Source organism: Loxodonta africana, chromosome 13, assembly GCF_030014295.1.
Source record: "Loxodonta africana isolate mLoxAfr1 chromosome 13, mLoxAfr1.hap2, whole genome shotgun sequence".
In the NCBI taxonomy this organism is placed as follows: Eukaryota; Metazoa; Chordata; class Mammalia; order Proboscidea; family Elephantidae; genus Loxodonta; species Loxodonta africana.
The window spans coordinates 44,324,334-44,349,409 of record NC_087354.1 but is presented as its reverse complement, the minus strand read 5'-3'; the positions used below and the strand labels follow the sequence as shown (position 1 = coordinate 44,349,409).

General features: G+C 41.5%; 1 protein-coding gene across 1 annotated transcript in view; it reads left to right on the top strand.

The window, feature by feature from the left end:
- The window catches only part of THSD4 (thrombospondin type 1 domain containing 4), a 688,190-nt gene that overhangs the window by 279,782 nt on the left and 383,332 nt on the right, over positions 1–25,076 (top strand). Inside the window, exon 7 of the mRNA XM_023552873.2 lies at positions 21,619–21,755. Coding sequence (XP_023408641.2) covers positions 21,619–21,755 — 137 coding nt within the window. The remainder of the gene's footprint in view (positions 1–21,618; positions 21,756–25,076) is intronic.

The window sequence follows — 25,076 nt, the reverse complement described above, 5'->3', positions numbered from 1 at the left end:
ATGAAGACTTAACCATATTAAACATCTACACACCCAATGACAGGGCTCCAAAATGCATAAAACAAACTCTAACAGCACTGAAAGGAGAAATTGACAGTTCCACAATAATAGTAGGAGACTTCAACATACCACTTTTGGTAAAGGAGAGAACATCTAGAAAGAAACTTAACAAAGATACAGAAGAGCTTAAGGGCACAATCAGCCCACTTGACCTCATAGACATATATAGAACACTCCACCCAACAGCTGCAAAGTACACATTCTTTTCCAATGTGCATGGAGCATTCTCCAGAATAGACCACATCTTAGGCCACAAAGCAGCCCTCAACAAAATTGGAAACATTGAGATAATACAAAGTATCTTCTCTGATCACAAGGCCATCAAAGTAGAAATTAACAACAGGAAGAGCAAGGGAAAAAAAATGAATTACATGGAAACTGAATAACACCTCACTTAAAAACCACTGGGTAATAGAAGAAATCAGAGATGGGATCAAAAATTCCTAAAATCAAATGAGAATGAAAACACATCATACCAAAACCTTTGGGACACAGCAGAGATAGCGCTCAGAGGTCATTTTATAGCAATCTAGATGCATGCATCAAAAAAGAAGGGACAAAATCAAAACATTAGCTACACAACTCAAAAAAATAAAAAGAGAACAGCAAGAGAAGCCCACAGCCACTGGAAGAAAGGAAATAATAAAGGTCAGAGCAGAAGTAAATGAAATAGAGAACAGAAAAACAATAGGAAGAATCAACAAAATCAAAAGCTGGTTCTTTGAAAGGATCAACAAAATTGACAAACCACTGGCCAAATTGACAAAAGAAAAACAGGAGAGGACACAAATTACCCAAATAAGAAATGATGTGGGGAACATTATGACAGACTCAACTGCAATAAAAAGGATCATAAGAGAGTACTATGAAAAATTAAACTCCAACAAATTTGAGAACTTAGAGGAAACGGACAAGTTTCTAGAAACTCACTACCTACTCAAACTAACTTGAAATGATGTTGAAAATCTGAAAAGCCCTGGCAAGGACTAGAAGGCAAGAGGGAGCAGGAAAGCTGGTAATAGGGAACCCAAGCTTGAGAACAGAGAGTGTTGACATGTCGTGGGGTTGTTAACCAGTGTCATAAAACAACATGTGTACTCTTAAATGAGAAACTAGTTTGTTCTATACACCTTCATGTAAAGTACAAAAAAAAAAAAAAAACTCTGGTGAAGGGTAAGATAGTACACAATACTGGGAAAGCTAGCACAACTCATACAAGGCAAGATCATGGAAGCTCCATAGACACCGAATTGCTGGGCTGAGGGCTGTGGGGATCATGGTCTTGGGGAACATCTAGCTCAATTGGCATAACGTAGTTTATGAAGAAAATGTTCTATATTCTACTTCAGTGAGTAGCATCTGGGATCTTAAAAGCCTGTGAGTGGCCATCTAGGATACTCCACTGGTCTTACCTCTTTGGGAGCAAGGAAGAAGGAAGAAAACTAAAGATACAAGGGAAAGATTAGTCCATCACATCTACCACAGCCTCCACTAGACTGAGTCCAGTACAACTAGAAGGTGCCCAGCTACCACCACTAACTGCTCTGACAAGGATCACAATAGAGGGCCCAGACAGAGCTGGAGAAAAATGTAGAACAAAATTCCAACTCAAAAAGAAAGACCAGACTTACTGGCCTGACAGAGACTGGAGAAACCCTGAGAGTGTGGCCCCCGGACACCCTTTCAGCTCAGTAATGAAGTCACTCCCAAGGTTCACCCTTCAGCCAAAGATTGGACAGACCCATAAAATAAAACAAGACTAAAGAGGCACACGAGCCCAGGGTCAAGGACTAGAAGACAGGAGGAAACAGGAAAGCTGGTAATAGGGAACCCAAGATTGAGAAGGGAGAGTGTCGACATGTTATGGTGTTGTTAACCAATGTCATAAAACAAATACGTATACTAACTGTTTAATGAGAAACTGGTTTGTTCTATAAACCTTCATCTAAAGTACAAAAAAAAAAAAAAAGCCGTGGCCCAGATGGTTTCACTGGAGAATTCTACCAAACATTCAGAGAAGAGCTTACACCAGTACTACTCAGACTATTTCAGAACGTAGAAAAGGAAGCAATTCTTCTGAATTCATTCTATGAAGCCAGCATAACCCTGCTACCAAAACCAGGCAAAGATACCACAAAAAAAGAAAATTACAGACCAATGTCTCTCATGAATATAGATGCAAAAATTCTCAACAAAATCCTAGCCAATAGAATTCAGAATCATATCAAAAAAATAATATACCATGATGAAGTAGGATTTATACCAGGTATGCAAGGATGGCTCACTATTAGAAAATCAATCAACATAATCTACCACATAAATAAAAAAAAAATAAGAGAATCACGTGATCATCTCAGTCGACCCAGAAAAGGCATTCGATCAAGTCTAACACCCATTCATGATAAAAATTCTCAGTAAAATAGATATAGAAGGGAAATTCCTCAATATAATAAAAGACATCTGTACAAAATCAACAGCCAACATCATTCTTTTTCTTAATTGTACTTTAGATGAAGGTTTACTTTAGATGAAGGGAACCCAAGGTCGAGAAAGGAGAGTGTTGACATGTTGTGGGGTGTTCATCAATGTCATAGAACAATATGTGTACTGTTTAATGAGAAGCTAGTTTGTTTGATAAAGCTTCATCTAAAGTAGAATAATAATAATAATAAAATTCTTTTCCTGAAGCCATCAAATTTTCTTCTTGCTGAAACCTTCTTTTTCCAGTGTCTCGTCATGTCTATTCTTAAATGTCTAGAAGAGAGAGTGTGTTTTTGTTGAAACCATTGTTTGGTTTTCCAGCATGAGGGTTTGATTCATCTGCCCACACATTCATGTCATAAGTTTTTCCAACGTATGAACCATTTCATAGTGGGTGGTTCATATCACTGTTGATGGCTTTGGTCTATTGCCAACCGACTCTAGAAGATACACACACACACACATATATATGTGTACACACATATATACATATACACATGCACACATATGTACATATTCCTGCCCATGAGTTAAAAAAAAAAAAAAAACTGTTGCCGTCGAATTGGTTCCAACTCACAGCGACCCTATAGGACAGAGTAGAACTGCCCTATAGAGTTTCCAAGACTGTAAGCTTTATGAAAGCAGACTGCCACACCTTTCTCCTGTGGAGCAGCTGGAGGTTTCCAACCGCCAACCTTTCGGTTAGCAGCCGAGCACTTTAACCACTGTGTCACCAGGGCTCCCTTCTACATGAATATGTATGTATGCATTCCAGATGCCACCGGTCAATTCCAACTCATAGTGACCCTATGTGTGCCAGAGTAGAACTATGCTCTATAGGGTTTTCAATGGCTGGTCTTTTGGAAGTAAATCATATACATACAGATAAAATACATGTACATGCATATACACAAATACATATACACAGTACAAACACATGTAAACACATTCATATGTACACATATATACACATGCATATGTATATGTACATATAGAACTGTATATGTATATGTACATATGTAGAACTGCCCTATAGGATTTCCAGGGAGTGGCTGGTAGATTTGAACTGCTGACCTTGTTAGCAGCCGAGCTGTTAACCACTGCACCATCATAACTCCATATAGATATAGTTTCTTTCTTTTTTTTTTTTTTTAACTAAGATAGCAATGGGAGGTGCAAAGTAAAGCCATTCCCCTTAGGCATTCATTACCTGTAGGAAAAAAAAAAAAAAAACCCCGTTGCCGTTGAGTCGATTCCAATGCATAGCGACCTTATAGGACAGAGTAGAACAGCTCCATGGGGTTTCCAAGGAGTGGCTGGTGGATTCAAACTGCTGACCTTTTGGTTAGCAGCCGAGCTCTTAACCACTGCACCACCAGGGCTCCATTACCCGTAGAGGTGTTATATTTCTCTGCCTGAGTTTCTCTGGCTTCTGACCCTTTCGCTTTACATGACGTCTTGCACCACAGTTCCCTTCTCTGACTTCCTTCTCAGAGCTCCCGACAGCCTCAAGAACAACCCCAGCCACATCGTTTGTCTGGAGGACATGTATATAATTCTATGTTTTAATATGTATACCCACTCACATAGATATTTTCCCAAGACATAAGAAACCGGTTATGACCTCCCACTTGTGTTGAAGCTGTCAAGCTGATTCCGAACAGTTGGCCACACTGGCTTTCTACGGGCAGAGCCACTTTCAAACTTTTAATTTTTTTATTGAATGTAACATTTTAAGATGTATAACACTACATGTCACACAGCTTGAAGAGTTTTGAACAGCATTTTTTTTTCCATGATGGTATCTGTTTTCAATCACTTTTTCCAGCTTTAGATTTACTGTGAAGAAACCTAGCCTGTTGCTGTATAGTCGATTCCAACTCATAGTGACCCCATGTGACACAGTAGACCTGCCCCATAGGATTTCTAAGGCTGTAATCTTTATGGAAGCAGATCACCCCGTGGAGTGGCTGCTAGGTTTGAACCACCAATCTTTCAGTTAACAAGTGAGTGCTTTAAGCACTGCACCACCAGGGCTGTGAGAGGAGAAAGAAAACATTTCAGAAAACGATTGGATAACTTGGACAAAGCTGAATTAGCCAATTCCCGTGAAACAATGTGTCCAGGAACTTTCTACAAACGGGAAGCTACTGCTGTTCTGCCCTGGAAAAGAGCAGAGTGCAAGCCATGGCACTTGACGGCACTCTAGACAAGTTCGTTCATTCTTCCTGGAAGAACAGTGGTCTCCTGTGACCTGAACAGGCGTGTCTGCTTCTGCAGCCTTATCTTGCATCCGTCTCCCCTTGCTCTCCACGTCAACCCCACAGAATGTCTCTCAGCCCCACAAGTGGCCATGTTTCCTCACCCCTCAGCCTTTGTGTGTTCCCTTGGCTCTGCCTGTAACTTGTTTCAGCCCTGACTTAACGCCATGCTCACCCTCACTGGGCTTTTTAAAAAAATTCGTCTGAGGTACCCACAGGGCCTTAGCACATGCTGCTCTTACCTCTGCCTAGAATGCTCTCCTCCCCTTCCCTCCCTACAGTAAATTCCTGTTTATCCTCCACAGTTTAATTTTGCATTATTTGTGTGAATAATTAATATATGTCTTCCCCATGAGATTGGAGTTGTATGAGGTCGAGGACCTGGTCTCTTTCTCTTTTTTTGTAATATAATTTTATTTATTTTGTTGTTGAGAATATACACTGCAAAACGTACACCAATTCAATAGCTTCTACATGTACCATTTAGTGACATTGATTACATTCTTTGAGTTGTACAATCATTCTTACCTTCTTTTTCTGACTTGTTCCTCCCCCATGAACATAAATTCACTGCCCCCTAAAGTTCCTAGCTAATCTTTCTAGTTGCTGTTATCAATTTGATCCCATATAGATAGTTTTTAAGAGAGCATAATGCTGAAGGCAGAATTTTTATTTACTAGCTAAGCAAAACTAGGAAACCCTGGTGGCGTAGTGGTTAAGTGCCATGGCTGTTAACAAAGAGGTTGGCAGTTCAAATCCGCCAGGCATTCCTTGGAAACCATGGGGCAGTTCTACCCTATGCTATAGGGTTGCTATGAATTGGAAATCGACTCGACAGCAGTGGGTTTGGTTTTTGGTTTGGTTTTAAGCTAAACTATGGTCTTAAGAGGACTTCAGGGAATATTCGATTTAAGATTTAAAGAGTATGGAGTAGTAGTTTCAGGGGTTCATCCAACCTTCATGGCTCCAGTAAGTCTGGAGTCTATGAGAATTTGAAATTCTTTTCTGCATTTCCCCCCTTTTATTCTTCTATGAAATCTTTGATCAAAGTGTTCAGTAATAGTAGCCAGGCACCATCCATTTCTGGTCTCATGGCAAAGGAGGCAGTAATTCATGGAGGCCATTAGCCACACTTTCCATATCCTCCTCCTATTCCTGACTCTCCTTCCTCCTCTGTTGCTCCAGGTAAATAGAGACCAATTGTGCCTTGAATGGCCACTTGCAAACTTTTAAGACCCCAGGCCTTAACACATTGAACTAGGAGGTAGAACAGAAGCAGTAAACACATTATTAGGCCAGTTAACTGGGATGTCCCATGAAACCATGACCCTAAACCTCCATACCAAGAACCCAAATCCCATAAGGTTTTTAGTTGTACATAAGCAGCCACAGCAGCTACTCTTTTTTTGAAGGGGGGGGGGCATTGCTGTAAATATATTTATCACAAAACTTTTGCCAATTCAACTTTTTACAGGTGTGTAACTTATTGGCCGCACTGGGTTTTTTTTTTTTTTAACTTATTGGCAGCAATTACAATAATCGGCTGTGCAGCCCTACCCTTAATCAATGCAATATTTCCATCACCATTACCCCTTCTTTCCTCCTCCCTCCCTCCCCTGGAAACCACTGATAAACTTTGTTCTCTATGCATTTGCCTTTTCTTGTCTTTTTATATAAGTGAGGTCATACAATATTTGTCGTTTTGTGACTGACTTGTTTCACTCAGCATAATGTCTTTTAGCTCCATTCCTGTTGTAGCACGTATCAAGACTTCATTTCTTCTACTGGCTAAGCAGTATTCCATTGTATGTATGTACCACCTTTTGTTTATCCATTCTTCTGTTGATGGGCATTTAGATTTTTTCCACCTTTTGGCTATTGTGAATAGTGCCACACTGACTATTCACAATAGCCTGGTCTCTTTTTGCTCACCCCATTTCTTCAACACTTAGCACAGTATCTGGAATAAGGTGGACTCTCAATAAATATTTGCTGAGTGAATGAACTCAGAAATGAATGAATGCTGATATTCCCTATGAGGGTAGAGACTCTGTTTTATTAACTTGGTTATACCTAGATCCTAGCACAGTTCCTGACATGCAGTACCAAACCCATTGCCACTGAGTCGGTTCTGATTCATAGTGCCCCTATAGGACAGAGTAGAACTGCCCCATAGAGTTTCCAAGGCTGCAGACTTTATAGAAGCAGACTGCCACATCTTTCTCCCTTGGAGTATCTGGTGGCTCCTTTGACGAACAGTAAAGCCAAAAACCCACTGCCGTCGTGTCTGACTCATAGCGATCCTATAGGACAGAGTAGAACTGCCGCATAGGTTTTCCAAGGAGTGGCTGGTGGATTTGAACTGCCAGCATTTTGGTTAGCAGCCAGACGCTTACCCACTGTACCACCAGGGCTCCTGACACATAATAGGTACCCAGTAAATGTTTGTTGGATGAATGAACTAGCATTGCTCCACACATGGTGCCATGTCAGGCACTGTTTGTGATCTCAAGGAGGTGACCTTCTACTTGAGAAGAAAATATGGACTCAGATGAAAGAATTCAGAGTTCAGTAGGGCACTGAGAATAAGAATTCTGCTTCTGAGTCAAACCTGGATTTGAATCCTGCTGGCTCCAACACTTTCTAGCTATGTGGGTTTTAGCAAGACACTTAACTTCTCTGAGCCTCAAATTCCTCATCTGTAAAATGGGATAATAATAATAATAACAATAATACCTACTTTATTGAGTTATGAGGATATCCTTACATATATGTACATGTGTAGTGCCTAGCACAGTACCTGGCACATTGCAAGCACACTTGCCATGTTAAGTATCATTATTCTTAGTTTAGGAAATCTGTGTACATTTTAAGTGTGGCAAGGTCATTGACTTTAGGCAAGTCACAGTGTGACTTCAGGCAAGTCTTTTCGCTTTTTTGAGCTTCAGTGTCCTACTCCAGGGGAAAGTGCTTTCTCTCAGCCTTTTCATTAGTCTTCCCCGGGACTAGGAGCTTCTCTGCACAGGGACCCTGGGTCCAGATGATGTGCTCTGCTCCCAGCACTGCTTTCTTGGTGGTATGAGATCCCCCACTCTCTGCTTGTTTCCCTTTCCTTTTATATCTTGTAAGATAAAAGGTGGTGCAGGCCACACCCCAGGGAAGCTCCCTTTACATTGGATCAGGGATGTTTCCTTAGTAAGGGTATTACAGTTCCATCCTAATCCTGTTTAACATAAAATTACAGTCACAAAATGGAGGACAGCTCCACAATACTGGAATTCATGGCACAAGCCAAATTGATACATTTTGGGGGGCCATAACTCAATCCATGACAGATGATCATTAGGTTCTTTCCAGTTGTGAAGGCCTACATAGTGGAGAGGCAGGAAGATCAGGAGAACGAGCATGGTCAGGGAAAGCTTCCAGGAGCAGGTGGGCCTGAGCACATCTAGAAGTTCAGGTAGAACTTGTTTCAGCAGAGATGGACTGTTGGCCATGTCACCCAAGGTTAACAGCACACGCAAAGCCATGATGGTGGTGGGAAGGAGCGTGGGGCATTGAGGGAGGGCGTGGTGGTGGGGAGGGTAGTTGTTTAGGAGCAGTGGGAAATGAGATCGTACATAGTATGGAGCTGTGACAAGTTCTTGAGAGGGTTTGACCTGAAGGAGGAAGGTTTGGGATGGTGGAAGGATAAGCAAAATGAATGGGGCAAAGGTGGGGAGCCTGGAAACAGAAAGACTAGCTGGTGGCAGAGTGGTTATAGGGGTGTCACAGAGGTTTCTAGGATGTTTGCTGCCACTGACAGAAAGGTGTCCTGTCCTTGAGAAAACTGGGTTGTGCCCTAGAAAAGTGCACCAGTGCCTGGCAACCCAGCAGAGAACCCCCTCATCTTCTAGCAGAGGGTTAGATCCATCCCATGGGCAGCTGGAGTAAGAGGGAACAGAAGGAGAGGTCGACAACCAGCTCCCGGGTCCAGACACCCAGGCAGATCCATCCAGTTGTGCGCAGGTGTCATAAAACTAATGGGAGTGGGTCAGTGAATTGGGATAGGGATCAGCTTTAGAAATCCAGAGCAGACACTAAGGCTGCTTTCTGGGGTCATGTGAGTGAGCCAGGAAACAGCTTCCTGAAGCCAGCTGCCCTGGGGGAGACGGCAAGTCCCCAGGTACCCAAGAGATCCAAGCAGGGTGGGGCAGGCATGTAACCTGGCTTCCCAACAAATGGCTTTGTGGTGGGAGAGGCAGGCCTCAGGAGTGTCATGGCTGTAACCCATTGGCAGCACAGTGGTTGGAAGCTCTGGATTAGTTTTGGGTTCTGGCATGAGGCAGCAAGTGTGGCAGTGTGGTGCAATGTTAAGCACAGGGTGTTGGAGTTACACAGACCTGAGCTCGAAGTGAACTCTAGTGCTTACCAACTGTGTGGTCACGAGTAAGTCCCTAAGCCTGCCTGAGCCTCAGTTTTCTCATCCTGCATAGGCAAGGATTAATTCCAAACTAGTTGCTATCGAGTTGATTCTGACTCATGGCCACCCATGTGGTTTAGAGCGGGACTGAGCTCCATAGGGTTTTCAATGACTATGACCTTTTGGAATTAGGTTGCCAGGCCTTTCTTTCAAGGTACTTCTGGGTGGATTTGAATTCCCAACTTTTCCTTTGGTAGCCAACTGATTAATGGTTTGCACCACCCAGTGACTCCTATATGCAAGAATTAAGTCTGGCATATAGTAGATCCTTAATTAGCAGTTGTTGTTATTGGATGCTGTCAAGTTGATTTCAACTCATAGCGACCCCATGTGACAGAGTAGAACTTACCCCATAGGGTTTTCTAGGCTGTAGTCTTTATGGGAGCAGATCACCAGGTCTGCTGGAGCCACTGGGTGGGTGTGAACTGCCAGCCTTTTGGTTAGTAGCCAAGTGATTGCACCACTAGGGGTCCTTCCATAAGCAGCAGACATATAAAAAGCATAAAAGGTAGGAATAGGTTAGGCAGCTAAATCCAAATGCAGATGCTAAGGAAGGAGAATTCTCTTTTCCCTGTCTGCTTTCTGTACAGTAAAAACCATACCTGACACCTCAGAAGGCAACTTCCTCTTGGCAAGGCTCCTGTTGGCTACAGCCTCGAGTGGATGGTTGGCTTGCATGCGTACAACTATAACCATTTATTTAGTTAGCAGACTAGTAGTAAGAACAAGATGAACATCTTTTCGTGTGCACCCCAGGCTGTCAAGTAGTCGTTTGGTTGCCGGGTAGGTCTCTGTCTTAGGCTGGGTTCTCTAGAGAAGCAAAACCAGTAAGGCGTATAAATGTATATATAGAGAGATTTTATAATGGAAATGGCTCACACCGTTGTAGAGGCTGGAATGTCCCCAGTCTGCGGGTCAGGCTGGAGTCTTCTCCTGATTCATGTAGCCACAGGGGCTGGCAGGTCAGACAGCAGGGCTCTTGCTCACAGGCTCTGGAGACCAAGAATTCCAAGATAGGCAGGCAAGGCCACAGGTAAACTGCTAGCTCAGGTCCCAAGAACCAGAGGTCAGATGAACAGGAGCCAGCTGCAGGATCCAGAGTGAGCAAAAGCCCGCGAGTCTTGACAGAATGTTCACTTATGTTCAATGTGGGCCTTATGCCCAAGGAAACTCCCTTTCCACTGATTGGCTACTCACAGCAGATCCCTTCGTGGAGGTGATCACATTATATCAAATCTCATCAGGGACCTGATCACATCATCGTATGACTGCCAGACTACACCATAACTGCCAAGCCACAGAAAATCCTGGCCCAGCCAAGTTGACACACAGCTCTAATGATCACAGTTTCCTTTCTTCGTCCTCTTTCCATAGCATCACTTAGGCCATTGGTCCCTGGACCAGCAACATCAACATTACCTGGGAGCTCATTAGAAATGTAGGTTCTCGGGCTCCACTCCAGACCTCCTGAATGAGAAAATCTAGGGGTAGGATCCAGCAGTCTGTTTTAACAAGATCTCCAGGTGATTGTGATGCACGTTCAAGTTGAGGACCATTAATTAGAATGTTACCAACCAGAACCATGTTTAAGTGTGAGCAAGGCTAAGAGCAATTTAACATCTAGGCAACATGGAGCCAATGATATTCAGGATTTAAAACAGACATTTTTGTTCACTGTTTCTAATCCAAATACCCAGGCCTGTTAAGCCTGTCAGTTAAGTATAATTCCTTAGGGCTCTGTGTGTGAACTTCGAAAGCTTAAATTATATAGCCGCAACGTGGAATGGAGGGTTAGGGATATTAGGCAGTTGATAAGCTGTATGTTTTTACATTTAAGCTTTAATAATGGAATGTTCCTATAACAATTTCCCCTTCAGAACGGGAAAAGCTAAGAATTAGACCGTCTTGCCCCTCTTCTCTTCTGATTTTTTTTTTTTTTTTTTTTCACAACAGTTTTCTAATTCCAGGGAAGAGTCTGGGCCCTTAGAAGCATTCTCCTCATCTCATTTTCCATAACTTTGTTCTGGAAAATGCCGTCTGGGGGAAAGCAATTTAAATAGTAATCATCCAAGTCTGGTCCAGAGTTTGGACAAAGGGCAGGCAGACACTTTGTCGTAAACACTTGGAATAGCCCATAGATAATGGAGTCGGCGGGAGGTCAAGCCGCCACTGCTCCAGCTCTGCTGATTCTGGGTTATTCCTTCCGACCAAATGCTGTAAATTCCACGTCCATTGCTCTCTTTTCAGCAAACACCTTTTTATTTTACGTAACCTCTGTGCGCACACCCAAAACATTAAATCCACATGTTTCTAATTCATTTACACTTCACTCATCAGCATGTGTTGGGTGAGCACCCCGCCACATCCGAGTTTTATGAGCTGCACTTACGAGGCTGCTTTTCTTGAACAGAGATCTCGTATATTCGACCAAAACGTGGAACTTGAGCCTGGGAAAGGAGGGCTTCAGTGCTAAACTTGGAGTGAACTTGTCAAGTTTGAATGGATCCGAAATGACGGCCAGATGTTACCCATTCGCCAAGAACTGCCTCACATATTTATGCACAGAATTTCTCCTATTTCCTTACCTGAAATGAGGGAGGGAGAATGTGCAATTGGAGAAAAAGCTCGAGCCTTGCTAACTGCCACTTTTGGTCCCTTCTACCCATCTGCGTATCTCCCTCTTGCTTCCTAAGAGCTAATGAAAACTTCCTGGTAGCAAAGCTCACCAAAATGTAGAACCTCAAAACTTTAACAATATTTTGTTTTCCAAAAGCATTGTTCCTGAAAAGACAGCAAGGGATTTCATTGTTGTTGTTGTGTGCCAGTGAGTCTATTTTGACTTAGAGTGACCCCATGTGATAGAGTATAACTGCCTCATTGGGTTTCCTAGGCTGTAATCTTTTCGGAAGCAGATTAGCAGGTCTTTCCCCTGCTGAATCCCTGGGTGGGTTCGAACTGTCAGCCTTTCGGTTAGCAGCTGAGCACTTAACAGCCACGCTACCAGGGTTTTTATAGTTTTGTGTTAATTTTTAATAGACATGCCAGAGACCTACCATTGATAGTAACTATGCAGGGATCCGGTTTCTGAGAACCTGAATTGTTGGAGCTATCTTTTAAAATGTTTTTAAATGAGCTTTTATTATTTAATTCAAGTTTTACCTGCATGTATTTTACAGAGTCAACTAGTTAAAGAAAGTTTGCCCCTCTCCCAATATGTCTTACTCCCCAGCTGTTTTCTCTATTCTTTTGATGTTTACCTTCTTACCTCTAAATGAAAGCTTAGATTGTTAACTCTGGGTTTTTCAGTTTTAAATAATTTTCTAGCACTTTTTAATCAACTGCTACTTCTACCTCACCACACATGTACGCTGCCCAGTACACACTCAGTGTAATTAAATTATAATTTTGGTTATGTTAACTGAAAGGTTGGCAGTTCAAACCCACCAGCAGCTCCACAGGAGAGAGATGTGGCAGTCTGTTTCTGTAAAGATGACAGCCTTGGAAATCCTATGTATGGGGCACTTCTACTCTGTCCCATAGGGTCACTATGAGTTGGAATTGACTCCATGGGAATGGGTTTGGTTCTTTTGGTTTTGGCTTACATTATGACGTTGGCGGTCTTCACAGCTAAGCCATGTTGTGTACTGCCTTAGGTCAGGTCCTCGGGATACTCATCCTGAGGCAGAGATTTGTGCTGGTTGTTGACTGGGGAGTGATCTGGGAACAATACCTGTGAGGGGTATTTGACATCTAGGGAACACCGAGCTGATGATATTCAGGAAGTGGGATGGAGCAAAGGGAGAAGTTTGAGCTGTGATGCAGTAGCAAGGAAGACCTTAGCTGATCCCAGGGGAAGCTCTGGAACTGGCAGGGCCCTTCAGAATTACCCCAGATTGAGACTGGGGTGTGCCTCTGTACGCCTACATGAACTGGTCATTGCATGGGGGCTTCCCCAGGGAGGAGGCTTAACCTAGGTGAGGTGGCTCCTTTAAGTAAGGGCAAGCCCCAGAGAGAGGCAACTGTGAGCTATCAGCAGGCAGCATTCCCAGCAGCTAGGGGAATTACTGACTTGAATTATCTGGGTGTGGCATCCCAGCATCCACTACAAATAGTATGATTCCTTTCCTTTCCTGAAATCCTTTTGTTTTCTCTGTAGTTAAGTATTTTTTGGTTTTTAGTTTGCCTAATTTTCTGTATGTTTCACACTAATTCAACCCCAAACTCTTCCAAATTATGTAAACCTTCTCTCAATAACTTAGTATCTCAATATCTCAAAATATTTTGGGTGTTTTTTCAATGTCATCTTGTTGAAGAAATCTCTCCTGGAATCTTCAACCTGCTCAAGGCTTCCCTAATATACGGCTCTCTTGTTGCCATCTCATTTCACTCTCATTCTGAGCATTTTCTTCTCTCTTGGGGTAGGTCTTCTGTTTCTTGGATCCCACACCTCCTACTTTCATGGTGTACTGCTTCATTCTGCTGGAGTACACCCTCCAATAACTCCCAAAAGAAGGGTACATGAGTGGTAAATTGTTCAAGAAGGACATCCCTGAAAATGTCTTTATTGTTTCCTTATTGTTGTTGTTAGCTACTGTCGATTCAACCCCCGACTCATGGCAACCAAATGCATAATGGAACGAAATGAGCCATTGTGTTTTATAGGGTTTTGACTGGTTTATTTTCAGTAGTTTGCCAAGCCTTTTTTCCTGGTCCATCTTAGTCCGGATGCTCCGCTGAACCCTGGTCACATCATAGCAACACGCACCCCACCACTGACAAAAGGTAGTGGCCGCGCGTGGTGGCGCGCGTGAGATGCATTGGCTGGGAATCGGACTAGGGTCTCCCACATGGAAGGCAAGAATTCTGCCACTGAATCACCAATGTCTCATTGTTTCTTTAGGATTGACGTTTGAATTGGGTATAGATTTCTAGTTTGGAAATTACTTTCTCTCAAAAAGTATAAAATGTTGCTCAAATTTCTTGTAGCTCTCAAAATTATTGCTGAGAAATTTAATACTGTTTTGTTTGTTTCCTCTCTGGAAACTTGTGTTATTTCTTTGTTCCAGCAGTCTTGAAATTTCACAGTGATATGAAATCCACCCCTTGTTGTGGGTTTATTTCATTCACTCACTGGGAGACACTTCTCCAAGGGTCTCTTGTGCTTCTACAGAATGGATGTAAGCCCCTGACCACCCTCTAACTGGGCCATTTCTCGGGGTCGTGTTTGCAGCAAGCAACCTCGAGGGATGAAATAAGGTCTCTTTCTATTCAGGACAAAGAGTAGGATTGCTTATTGCTTCCTCTAAAAGCAGTGGATTCATTAAGCTCAGTGTTCCTCAGCTGCAGTGGAAGCCCAGTGCGTGTGAAGCACCTATCTGGGTCCCTTCACATTACCCTGTTGGGACTTTGAGGCATGGGGAACTGGTACAAACATACTGATGCTAATGCTGCGTGCTCTGCTCTAATAGAATTCTTCCTTTCTGACTCAGAAGACTTGTATCTTCTCTTAGTATCCATGAAACAGTAGTGGGCTAACTAACTTCTTGTTGTTGTTGTTAATTGCTGTTGAGTAGGCTCATGGAGACCTTATGTATAACAAAACAAAATGTTGCTTGGTCCTGCACCATCTCCATGATCTTTGATATCTTTGAGCCCATTGCACAGCTATTGTGTCAGTTTATCTCACTCAGGTATCCTTTGTTTTCACCGATTCTCTACCAAACATGATATTCTTTACTTGCTATTGGTCTTTCCTGATGAAGTGTCTAAAGTAAGCAAGATAAAGTCTCTCCATCCTCTCGTCTGAGGAGCATTCTGGTTCTATGTAGGCTAAAATCAAATCCACTCCTGACACCATTTCAGTGGCACTTGGTGAGCCTCTTTAACCTGGAAATGGAAAATTTTTTGAATAATTTATTTGATGATTTCCTGGGGATCTGGAAGTCTAACTGCTACTTCTTTTTAATAACAACTTTGTTAAGATAAAATTAACATACCATAAAGCTCAATTTAAATTGTACAATTTAGTGTATTCATAAAGTTATGCGATCATCACCACTATCTAATGCCAGAACAATTTTATCACCTCAAAAAGAAACCTCATACCTGTTAGCAGTCACTCCCCATTCTGCACCCCTCGCAGCTCCTGGCAGCCACTTACCTACTTTCTGTCTCTACACCTTTGCCTACTCTAAACATTTCAGATAAATGGAATTATACAATATATAACGTTTTGTGACCAATTTATTTCACTTAGCTTAGTGTTTTCAAGGTTAATCCATATTATACCATGTATCAGTACTTAATTTCTTTTTATGTCTTCCTGATTAATAGACTCTTTTATCGTTGTAAAATGTCACTTTTTGTCCTAGTAACATTTTTGTCATAAAATCTATTGTTTTCTGATGTTAATATAATGTCACTGTCTTTTGAGTACTGTTTACATTACGATCTTTTTCCATCCTTTTTCCTTTCAACCTATATGTGTCTTTTAATCTAAAAAGTGCCTCTTGTAGACAGCATATAGTTGCCTCCTGATTTTAAATCCGTTCTGTCAATCTCTGCCTTTTGATTAGAGTGTTTATTTATATTTAATGTAGTTACTGATGAAGTAGAATTTTATATATGCCATTTTTCTATTTGTTTTATGTTTTATTTGTCATATATCATTTTTCCTCTATTCTTCATTACTGTCTTCTTTTGTGTTAAATAGATATTCTGTAGTGCACATTTTTAGTTTCCTGTCATTGCATTATATATCTTGAGTTATTTTCACGGTGTTTGTCCTGCAAGTTACATTAACATCTTTACTTAAAACAATCGTGTTCAGATTAATACCAATTTAACTTCAATATTATATTTAAAAAAACCCTTCTGTATAGCCCCCCCTGCTTTGCAGTAGTATTGTCATTACAAATTACATCTTTATTATAATTTCATCAGCTTTTATAATTATTGCCTTATGTAGTTATATTTTAAATCAGGTAGAAGAAAAGAGTTATAAGCAAAAAGTACAATTATACTGTCTTTTATAACTTTTACCAGTGCTCTTTATTTCTTTGCACAGATTCAAGTTACTGTACAGTGTCTTTTCATTTCAGCATGAAGGACTCCCTTTAGTATAGTTTGTGGTATTACTGCCAGCAATGAGTTATCTGGGAATGTCTTCTTTTTCTTTCAGTTTCAAAGGATAGTTTTGTTGGACACAAAATATTTGGTTGACAGTCCTTTTCTTTAAGCACTTGAGTATTTCATCCCATTAGCTTTTGGCCCCTGTGATTTCTGATGAGAAATCAGTTATTAATCTTACTGAGGATCCCTTGTACGTGGTAAGTCACTTTTTTCTTGCTGCTTTCAGGATTCTTCCTTTGTTTTTGGCTATCGCTGGTTTGGTTATGATATGTCTCGTGAATCTTTTTGAGTTTATCCTACTTGGAGTCTGTTGAGCTTCTTGGATGTCTAGATAAATGTTTTTCATCAAATTTGGAAGGGCTTGCCATTATACCTTCAAATGTTATTTCCATTCCTTTCTATCTTCTCCTTCTGGGATTTCCACTGTGCATATACTGGTATACTTAATGATGTCCTATAGATGTCTTCATTTTTCTTCATTGTTTCTTCTTTCTGTTCCTCAGACTGAAAAATCTCAATTGACCTATCTTCAAGTACACTGATTATTTCTTCTGCTTACTGAAATCTGCTGTTGAGCCCTTCTAGTAAAAGAAGGGGTATATTTCAATAATTTCAATTATTGTAATTTTCAATTCCTGAATTACTATTTTTTAATGTCTATCTCTTTATTGATATTTTCTATTAGCTAGACATCATTTTCATACTTTCTTTTAGCTGTTTAGATATGTTTCCTTTAGCTCTTTGAACATATTTATAATACCTGATTTAAAGTTCTTGCCTAGTAAATCCAACAATGGGCTTCCTCAAGGACAGTTTCTATTGACTGTTTTTTTTTTTTTTTCTCCTGCGTATGTGCCATATTTTTCTGTTTTTTTGTATGTTTTGTAATTTTTGTTGTCGTTGAAAATTGGGAAAAAATCAGATTTACTCCCCTCCAGCAAAGCTTTTATTGTTCTGGCTATTGTTGTTATTGTTACTGTTTGTTTATTGACTTCCCTGAAATAATTCTGTAAGTTCTGAATTTTTTGTTGTGTGTTTCTGCTGCTTGGCTGGCATACTGGCCAGTTATTGCGCAGAGATTTTCTTAAATGCCTTAAACCAATAAGTCTCCCAGCATTTGCTGAAGGATTCTGTGTGTGTGTTACAGCATGATTTTCATGCTCTGGAAGGCAGTTTACAACACCGCCTTAGCCTTTTCTTCCTTTTTGTGGAGTGCCACAAAGTCAGCCAGAGGTAAGAGATTAGGGCCTTCCCAGGTGTTTCTTGGGCATACGCACAACCCTTCATATGCACGTGGCCTTCTGCATTCCCAGGAATGTGTTGGAACTTTTCAAAGCTCCCTGTTGTTGTTGTTGTTAGGTGCTGTTGAGTCAATTTTGAGTCAAAGCAACCCCCATATGAGAGTAGAACTGCCCTCTAGGGTTTCCTGGGTTGTGATCTTTATGGGAACAGATTGCCAGGCCTTTCTCTTGCAGAGCTGCTGAGTGAGTTCAAACTGCCAACCTTTTGGTTAGCAGCTGAGAGTTTAACCATTGCACCCTATTGTCATTGTATTCCCCAGCTTTTCCTTTTTAAGTTTTTGGTCAGTCTCTTATTTGCTCCTGTTGTTATCACCACTTCAGGCAACTGTGATGTTAAACAATTGCTGCTGATTGTTTCTAACAAATGCCCCAGGAAAAAGGCAGTTTTCCCTGAGCGAGCTCTGAGTCAGGTCAGATAAAACAAGCCCTGTGAGGAGGACTTCCTGGTTACTGACAGACAGATCAAATAGTGACAGTTCTCTGGGGATGGTCATTTGGGGAATATCCAAACTTGTTCTTCCTTTCATCAGTGGCTGCTAGGCTATTGGATTTCATGGCTGCCGTGATTACAAGGCTATTGGTTTTCAAGGCTACTATTTTTTAGGAGCTGGGCAAAATGGGATAGGAATAGATCAAGTTAAAATGCCAAGAATAGGTTACTATTTTTACAAAAATCCAGCCATTTTTTCTTGAATTAACACTTCTTGGGTTGTAAGCCTTTGGTTAATATCCTACATTTTTAAAAAGTTGATTTTGACGATTTATGCTAGTGTTTTCATTGCTTTTATGGAGGAACAGGTTTTTAGAAGTCCTTACCTAACCATTCTGATAGTTGGAACCTATAACTGTTTCTTAGCCATTCTTCGAACTAATTTTTTTGTTTTTAGGCTTGTTTTCTCCCCTGCTTCCAAAGTTATGTTTTGGAGATTCTGAGATGCCAGGTAACTCATTGCTTCTATTCCTGCTTAAGATCAGCTTTCTTGGTTTGTTAAGTCATTAATATTGGTCTTTCATTATACTTTTGGGTTTATGCTTTAGAAAAAAAAATCTCTTTAGTAATATTATATTAATGGGTTTTCTGGAAGAAACAGAGCTCAATGAATGGTTTAAATTTGCCATCTTTGAGGGTAAATCCTTTAGGTGTTAGCTGCTTTATTATAAGTAAACTAAAATTTCTTGGATATTCTCTAGTTTTTTTTTTTTTTTTTCATGATCCAAACCAAACAAACCAAATCATTTGCCATCGAGTCAATTCCAACTCATAGCGACCCTATAGGACAGAGTAGAACTGCTGCCCCATAGGGTTTCCAAGGAGTGGGCTGGTGGATTCAAACTGTCAACCTTTTGGTTACCAGCCAAGCTCCTAACTATTGCGCCACCAAAGCTCCTTTTCATGGTCAGAGGTCTTTTTTAATATCAGAGATCCAGATAGCTGGTAATATCTTAAATTTAATCAAAGATAATACATGCATTTGTGGCTATATTATCAGTGGTTAATCTCTTGGCTGCTAGCCAAAAGGTTAGTGGTTCAAACTCACCAGTGGCTTCTAGGGAGAAAAGACCTGGTGATCTGCTCCCATAAAGATTACAGCCTCAGAAACCCAGTGGGGGCAGTTTTACACTGTCGTACAGGGTCGCTATGAGTTGAAATTGACTCAACAGCATTCAATGACAACACAACAGCATTATCTTTTAAATTAGGAGTGGGATTTTAACATCTTTGATTCAAAATAAGACGAATCAGTCAGATGCTGTCAAGTCTATTCAGTGCTTGTGTTCTTTTAGAAAAGTGATTCTCAAACTTAAGCGTATACCAGAATCACTTGGAGGGCTTGTTAAAATGCAGGTTACTGGGCTCCATCTCAGAAACCCTGGTGGCTTATTGGTTAACAGTTTAGCTGCTAACCAAAAGATTGGCAGTTCAAATCTACGAGGTGCTCCTTGGAAACGCTATGGGGCAGTTCTACTCTATTCTGTAGGGTTGCTGTGAGTTGGAATTGACTCAACGGCAACAGGTTTGGTTTGGGTTTTTTTGGGCTCCACCTAGAGTTTTTAATTCAGAAGGTCTGGGATGAGGCCCCAAGAATTTGCATTTTCAACCAGTTCCCAGGAGATGCTGATACTGCTGGTCCAGGGACCACATTTTATGAACCACTACCTTAGTGTAGAGAAGATAAAGGTGTTTCTTTGCGGGGCAGGAAGACATTTAGAAAGCAGAGAGAACAAAGAGGGAGTGGGATAAGAAAAAGAAGAGAAGTTTGTGCCCACTCGCTCTTATTCCTTTCCCCCAAGTTCATGGCTGGTCTTCTACTTTTCCCCCTTTTTGTATATTGATAAAACCATAACAAATTTTGTGTAGAGAAGAGTCTCCTACTGTCAGAATTGTAATTTTAATCAAGAAAAAAAAAAGAGAAAGACAATGATTAGTCATGAAAACCTTAACCTGAAGCCCTTCAAATGTATTTTTATGTAGAATTTTATGGATGGGGAGTATATGCAGGTTCTAGAGAAGTCCTCGTGTAATTTTGCAAGAAGCAATAACTTAAGTATCACTAACAGGATTCTAGGGAATTTTGTTAGGGATTCAGTTATCCTCAGGTTCCTGCTATCTCCTAGGATTCCCCTTTTTCCTTGTTGCAAATCTGAAAAGGTAGGAATACCACCTAAGCCATATAAGCAGAGGGCCAGATTGGGGGACTGGTTTAGGCCACTGGTGGGAGAAGCCCAGACTTGAGGCCATTCCTCTGGGTTATTTTCAGCGATTTGGAGATTCTGCCATAATTGTCTCATGTTCAGGTGTGTATGTTTGTTCTGAGAATATTCTTCTGTAGTTTGGGTTGCAAATATTGAGAAATAGAATTTCAACCACCAAAGGTAGTATCCCAAGGGCTAGGAATAGCTGGAGGAAGCCCAGAGAAGTGAAAACCCAAAACTCTTACCCCAGGTGAGGCTGCCTTTCACAGACACTTGTATTACTTAAAATACAATATACCTGCATAGTTCCTATTACTTCAGATAGCTCAGATCTTGGAAGAGAGTGAGGTCTTGAGAGATGAAATGAGAAAGCAAGTTTTAGACTACTTTGCCACTAACTTGTCACTTCCTTCCGTAGGCCTGTTGCTTTTTTATCAGTAAAATGATGATTTGGTTTTAGGTAACTCCCAAAGGTGCTTCAACCTTTGGCATTCATTGCTTTTTCCAAGATCACGTCTTATATCTTTTGGACAGCCAGGGCAAGAAACCAGGTCTCTTGACTTGGAAGATACAGCTGGAGTACATAGACTATTCTGTCTTCCCTGAACTATGTGGTCCCAGAGGCTCCATATTATTTCCTGTTAGCAGTTTTCTATGGCTTTGGAATAGGAGGAAGTTCATTGCTATGGCATTCAGGCAGCCACACTGGGGAAAATATGATGTATTGTGTTGTGTAGGAAAAAGTCAGTATCATCCAATACAGTAATCAGATTTTCAGACAAAGTCATGACCCCGGAACATACTGTCTATGGCTGAACAAAGCATTAGTCTTGCCTCCAAAAACATTTTTAAAAAATCAGTGTGTACTTGGCCCATATATCTCTTTTGGATATGGAAATATATCCGTGCCTGCAAATTTTCTCACTCATAATATTGGAGGCACTGAGATTCTGTTATTTCGAAGCGGATAATGGTGATGGTTGAACAACATGATGAGTGCAATTAATGTCACTGAATTGTACATGTAAAAAAGATGTTAAAATGGCAAATGTTTTGTTATATATTTACCACAATAAAAAAAGAGGAACACACATTTTAAAAAATAGTTAATTCTGTTATATGAATTTCATCTCAATAAAAGCATATAGAAAAGTCTGCTGGGTGATTCTGTAGCTAAGAGGCAATATCTCTTATACCTCATCTTTTGTTTGTTTGTTTTTCCCCCTAGTAAAGGGCAATCGGAAGTGTGAGTTGAACTGCCAGGCAATGGGCTACCGCTTCTATGTACGGCAGGCTGAGAAGGTCATTGATGGCACTCCCTGTGACCTGAACGGCACGGCCATCTGTGTGTCTGGGCAGTGCACGGTAAGTGCCCTTGTATTGCCAGGTGGAAACTCCAGGTTCTGCTCGCCGTGACTTGTTACATCCAATAAACAAGAGGCCGAGGTGGGAGATCAGGAAGATGCCTTTACTTCGCTGGGTATGGAAAGGAGCAATCGGGGATGCTGCCTGCAAGACTGCTGCAGGCAGCTTGGGAAGGTGGGCTTTTACAGAGAACAGGCAAGAAAATGAAAATTCATCATGAATATTCAGAGTTGACCCTCACACAGGCTCTCAGAGCTTGGGGGTGACTATGCATTTTCTCTAGACAAGGATTTGATTCTCCGATTCTCCAGGGTAGAGGAAGAGGTCGATTTTCCTTCATTAGCATGTTAAGTCTTCATCCAGAGGCAGGACTCTTACATGTATTTTTCACTTAATGAGCTAATAGGTCACTTAAAATCCCAAGGTGGCATTGAAAACCTGCTAACACTGGTTAAGGCCATCTATGGCCCGTTCTGTGGTTATTGTGTCAAGGCCAATTTTAGAAGAACGTGTAGCTTCTGCTCCATGTAGGAGGATAAGCCAGAACAGGTGTCTCTTAGAAGGGTAGGGCTCTGAGGCTGTCTGCCTCACTTGGACTGGGGTATCTGGAGGGAATTCTTGAGGTGTTTGATCTGTGACTGTAGACTGCATTGTTTGCCAAGGGATGGGCTGCTATCTCTCTCTAACCCTCGGGCGGCCCCTGGGAGGAGTGGTCTAAGACGACAGCGTGGTCAGACCTGACTGTGTTTTTTTATCTTTGGGAGTAGCCACGTCTCCCTAGGACATTTCAAATATTAAGTGATTTATGTTTACACCATGTGTTTCAAAATGGACACTGTGATCTTTCTTAGTTTAATCCGGAGTTCCTTATTTACCTCTTAACCCAAAAAAAAAAAACCCCACTGCTGTCTTAAGTGGAGGTTATGAAAAGGGCATTGCTGGTTCAGGCAAGAAATGGCTGTTGTGAAGGTGGCATTTAAGGGGATGGTGTAGTTTATCTTGCCTCCCACCAGATGGGGCAGGCTTCCAAATGAAAGTTGTTGAGTGCCTTTTATGGCAGAAGTCGTGCTTTAAACAGGAAGAGTTTTCAGCCTCCTTAGGCGTCTGAAGTCTGTTCCAAGAACTCCCGCCCTGTATTCTGCAAACATTCTGGGCTTGAGAGATCCTTGCGGGATGCTAAACTTTGACAGAAAGGACCATTTAGTTAAAAATTGGCGTCTTAGATGAGATGGCACAAATTCCATAGTCACAGAAAATTTGGGTTTTGACTTCCACCCTCCTTTCATCTATAAATACATTAGTGGAGCTCAGACTTTAGCAGGTAAATGACTCTTTGGAGCCCAGACTAAGATCCTATCTTAATTAAGACTTAATAGATCTCAGGACTGATTCTCATCAAAGAAGAGCTCTTTGGCTATAAGATCTGAAAGTTCCTGTTATACTTTGAATGTAAATTGCTAGTGTGTAGCATTAGGGCTGTTGAAGTGTGATTTACAAGTGCCTCCCTTCCCTCCCCTGCTTTTTTTTTAAATGAGGTTTTAAATAGGGTAGATAATAATTTATCACAACAGGATGGATATGCTCAGAATTCGAATCAAAGTGAAGAACGGAAGAAGCTGTCATCTGATATCTGATGTGTGTGAGGTGTTTTGGAAGAGCAAAGCCGTGGAAGAATTAGGGTGCTTCAGAGAAGAGGCAGGGGTGGGATCCGAAGTGCACTGGGGGCCAGAGACCTCTTCCTTTTGGGAAAACCATGGGGTTTCACACCCCCTCTCTCTGAGTCTCAGTGTTCTCAGTAGTACCCAAGGGAGTTCAGTTAGAACAGTGTGGTCTCCAGTGCAAATGGTCTCTGCTTTTAAATGTTACCAAGCCTAAATGGAGGACCCTATAGTAACCCAGCTTTTTCTTTGTGGTCCCGAATCAACTTTTATTTCGTGAATACTGCTGGGAGGTGGTGTAGTGTAATGGGTAAAAACATGCCCTCTGAAGTCAGACTGCCTAGGTTCAAATCCTGCCTCTTCCACTTACTAACCATGTGACATTGGACAAGTTATTTAAGTTCTCTCTGCTTTTGTCCAACACTATTCAAAACGAGGAGGATGGTACCCATGTCCTGGGTTGTAGTGAGGAATCATGAGCTAATATACTTACAGGTCTTATGACCGGGCCTGGCGGTCACCTAAGCGTCCTGGCATTTATTATTGTTACTAAATGCATGTCCTATTTATTTTAGCTTTCTCTGCAAAAATATTTGTTTTGTTTTGGTGGATTATAGATTTGGGAAATTCACATTATCTTTCGAAGCAGTGTTCTCACACTATACTGTGAATCACCTGGGCGATCTTGTAAATTGCAGAGTCTCATTCGGGAGGTCCAGGGTGGGGCCAAGGAGCCCTGGTAGCACAGTGGTTAAACACTTGGCTGCTAACCAGAAGGTCGGCATTTTGAACCCTCCAGCTGCTCCTTGGGAGAGAGATGTGGTGGTCTGCTTCTGTAAAGATTACAGCCGTGGAAACCCTGTGGGGCAGCTCTGCTTTGTCCTATAGAGTCGCTATGAGTTGGAATCCACTCGACAGCAAAAAGGGTGTGGGGAGGTGGGGCCTGAGAGTCTGCACTTCTAACAAGCTCTCAGGTGATGGTGATGCAGCTGGTTTGTGGATCATAATTGGAGCAGCAAGGTGTTAAGGGACAGCTTGATGGCAATATAGTTCACAAAGCAGCAGAAATGAAAATACAGAGTGCTGATATGGCTTGGAAGGAAAATGAAATGTGCCCTCTCCACGGGGGGGAGTGTGTTTTCTCAGTGATGCGTTCCCTGTCTGTGCGCTGATGGTGTGAAAGAGAAACAAACACGTAGGAGGACGTGGGTATGGATTCTTAGTAGCTGATGAAAAGCGTTCAGAATGCAGGGCAACACAGTTCTCAGATGATAATTGCCAAAAGGCTGGGACAGACACTCCCCAGGATAGGAGTGTATTAATAGGAATTAGATGTTACAAGAGCTACTTTGACATGACTTTGTATTTGTTTTCTGTGTATTTGTCTGAAATGTCCTCATTGAAGTTGTTGGAACCACAGAATAGCCTGTCCTCTTTAGAAAAAAAAAAAAAAGAACTTCAGTTTAAATAATCAGAAGTACGCTTGCTGAAATTCTGTTTACTTTGCGATTTTCAAAGAGTAAAGGGTCCCTTTCTGCATATTTTGATTGGAAGCTCAGAATTCAAACTGCTATCTCCACCTCCCCACCGTGTGGCTGAGAGAGCCATCACTTTTGCAGACAGCTCTCTCTGTGACCTGTGTGTCTGCATCTGAAATCGCTCC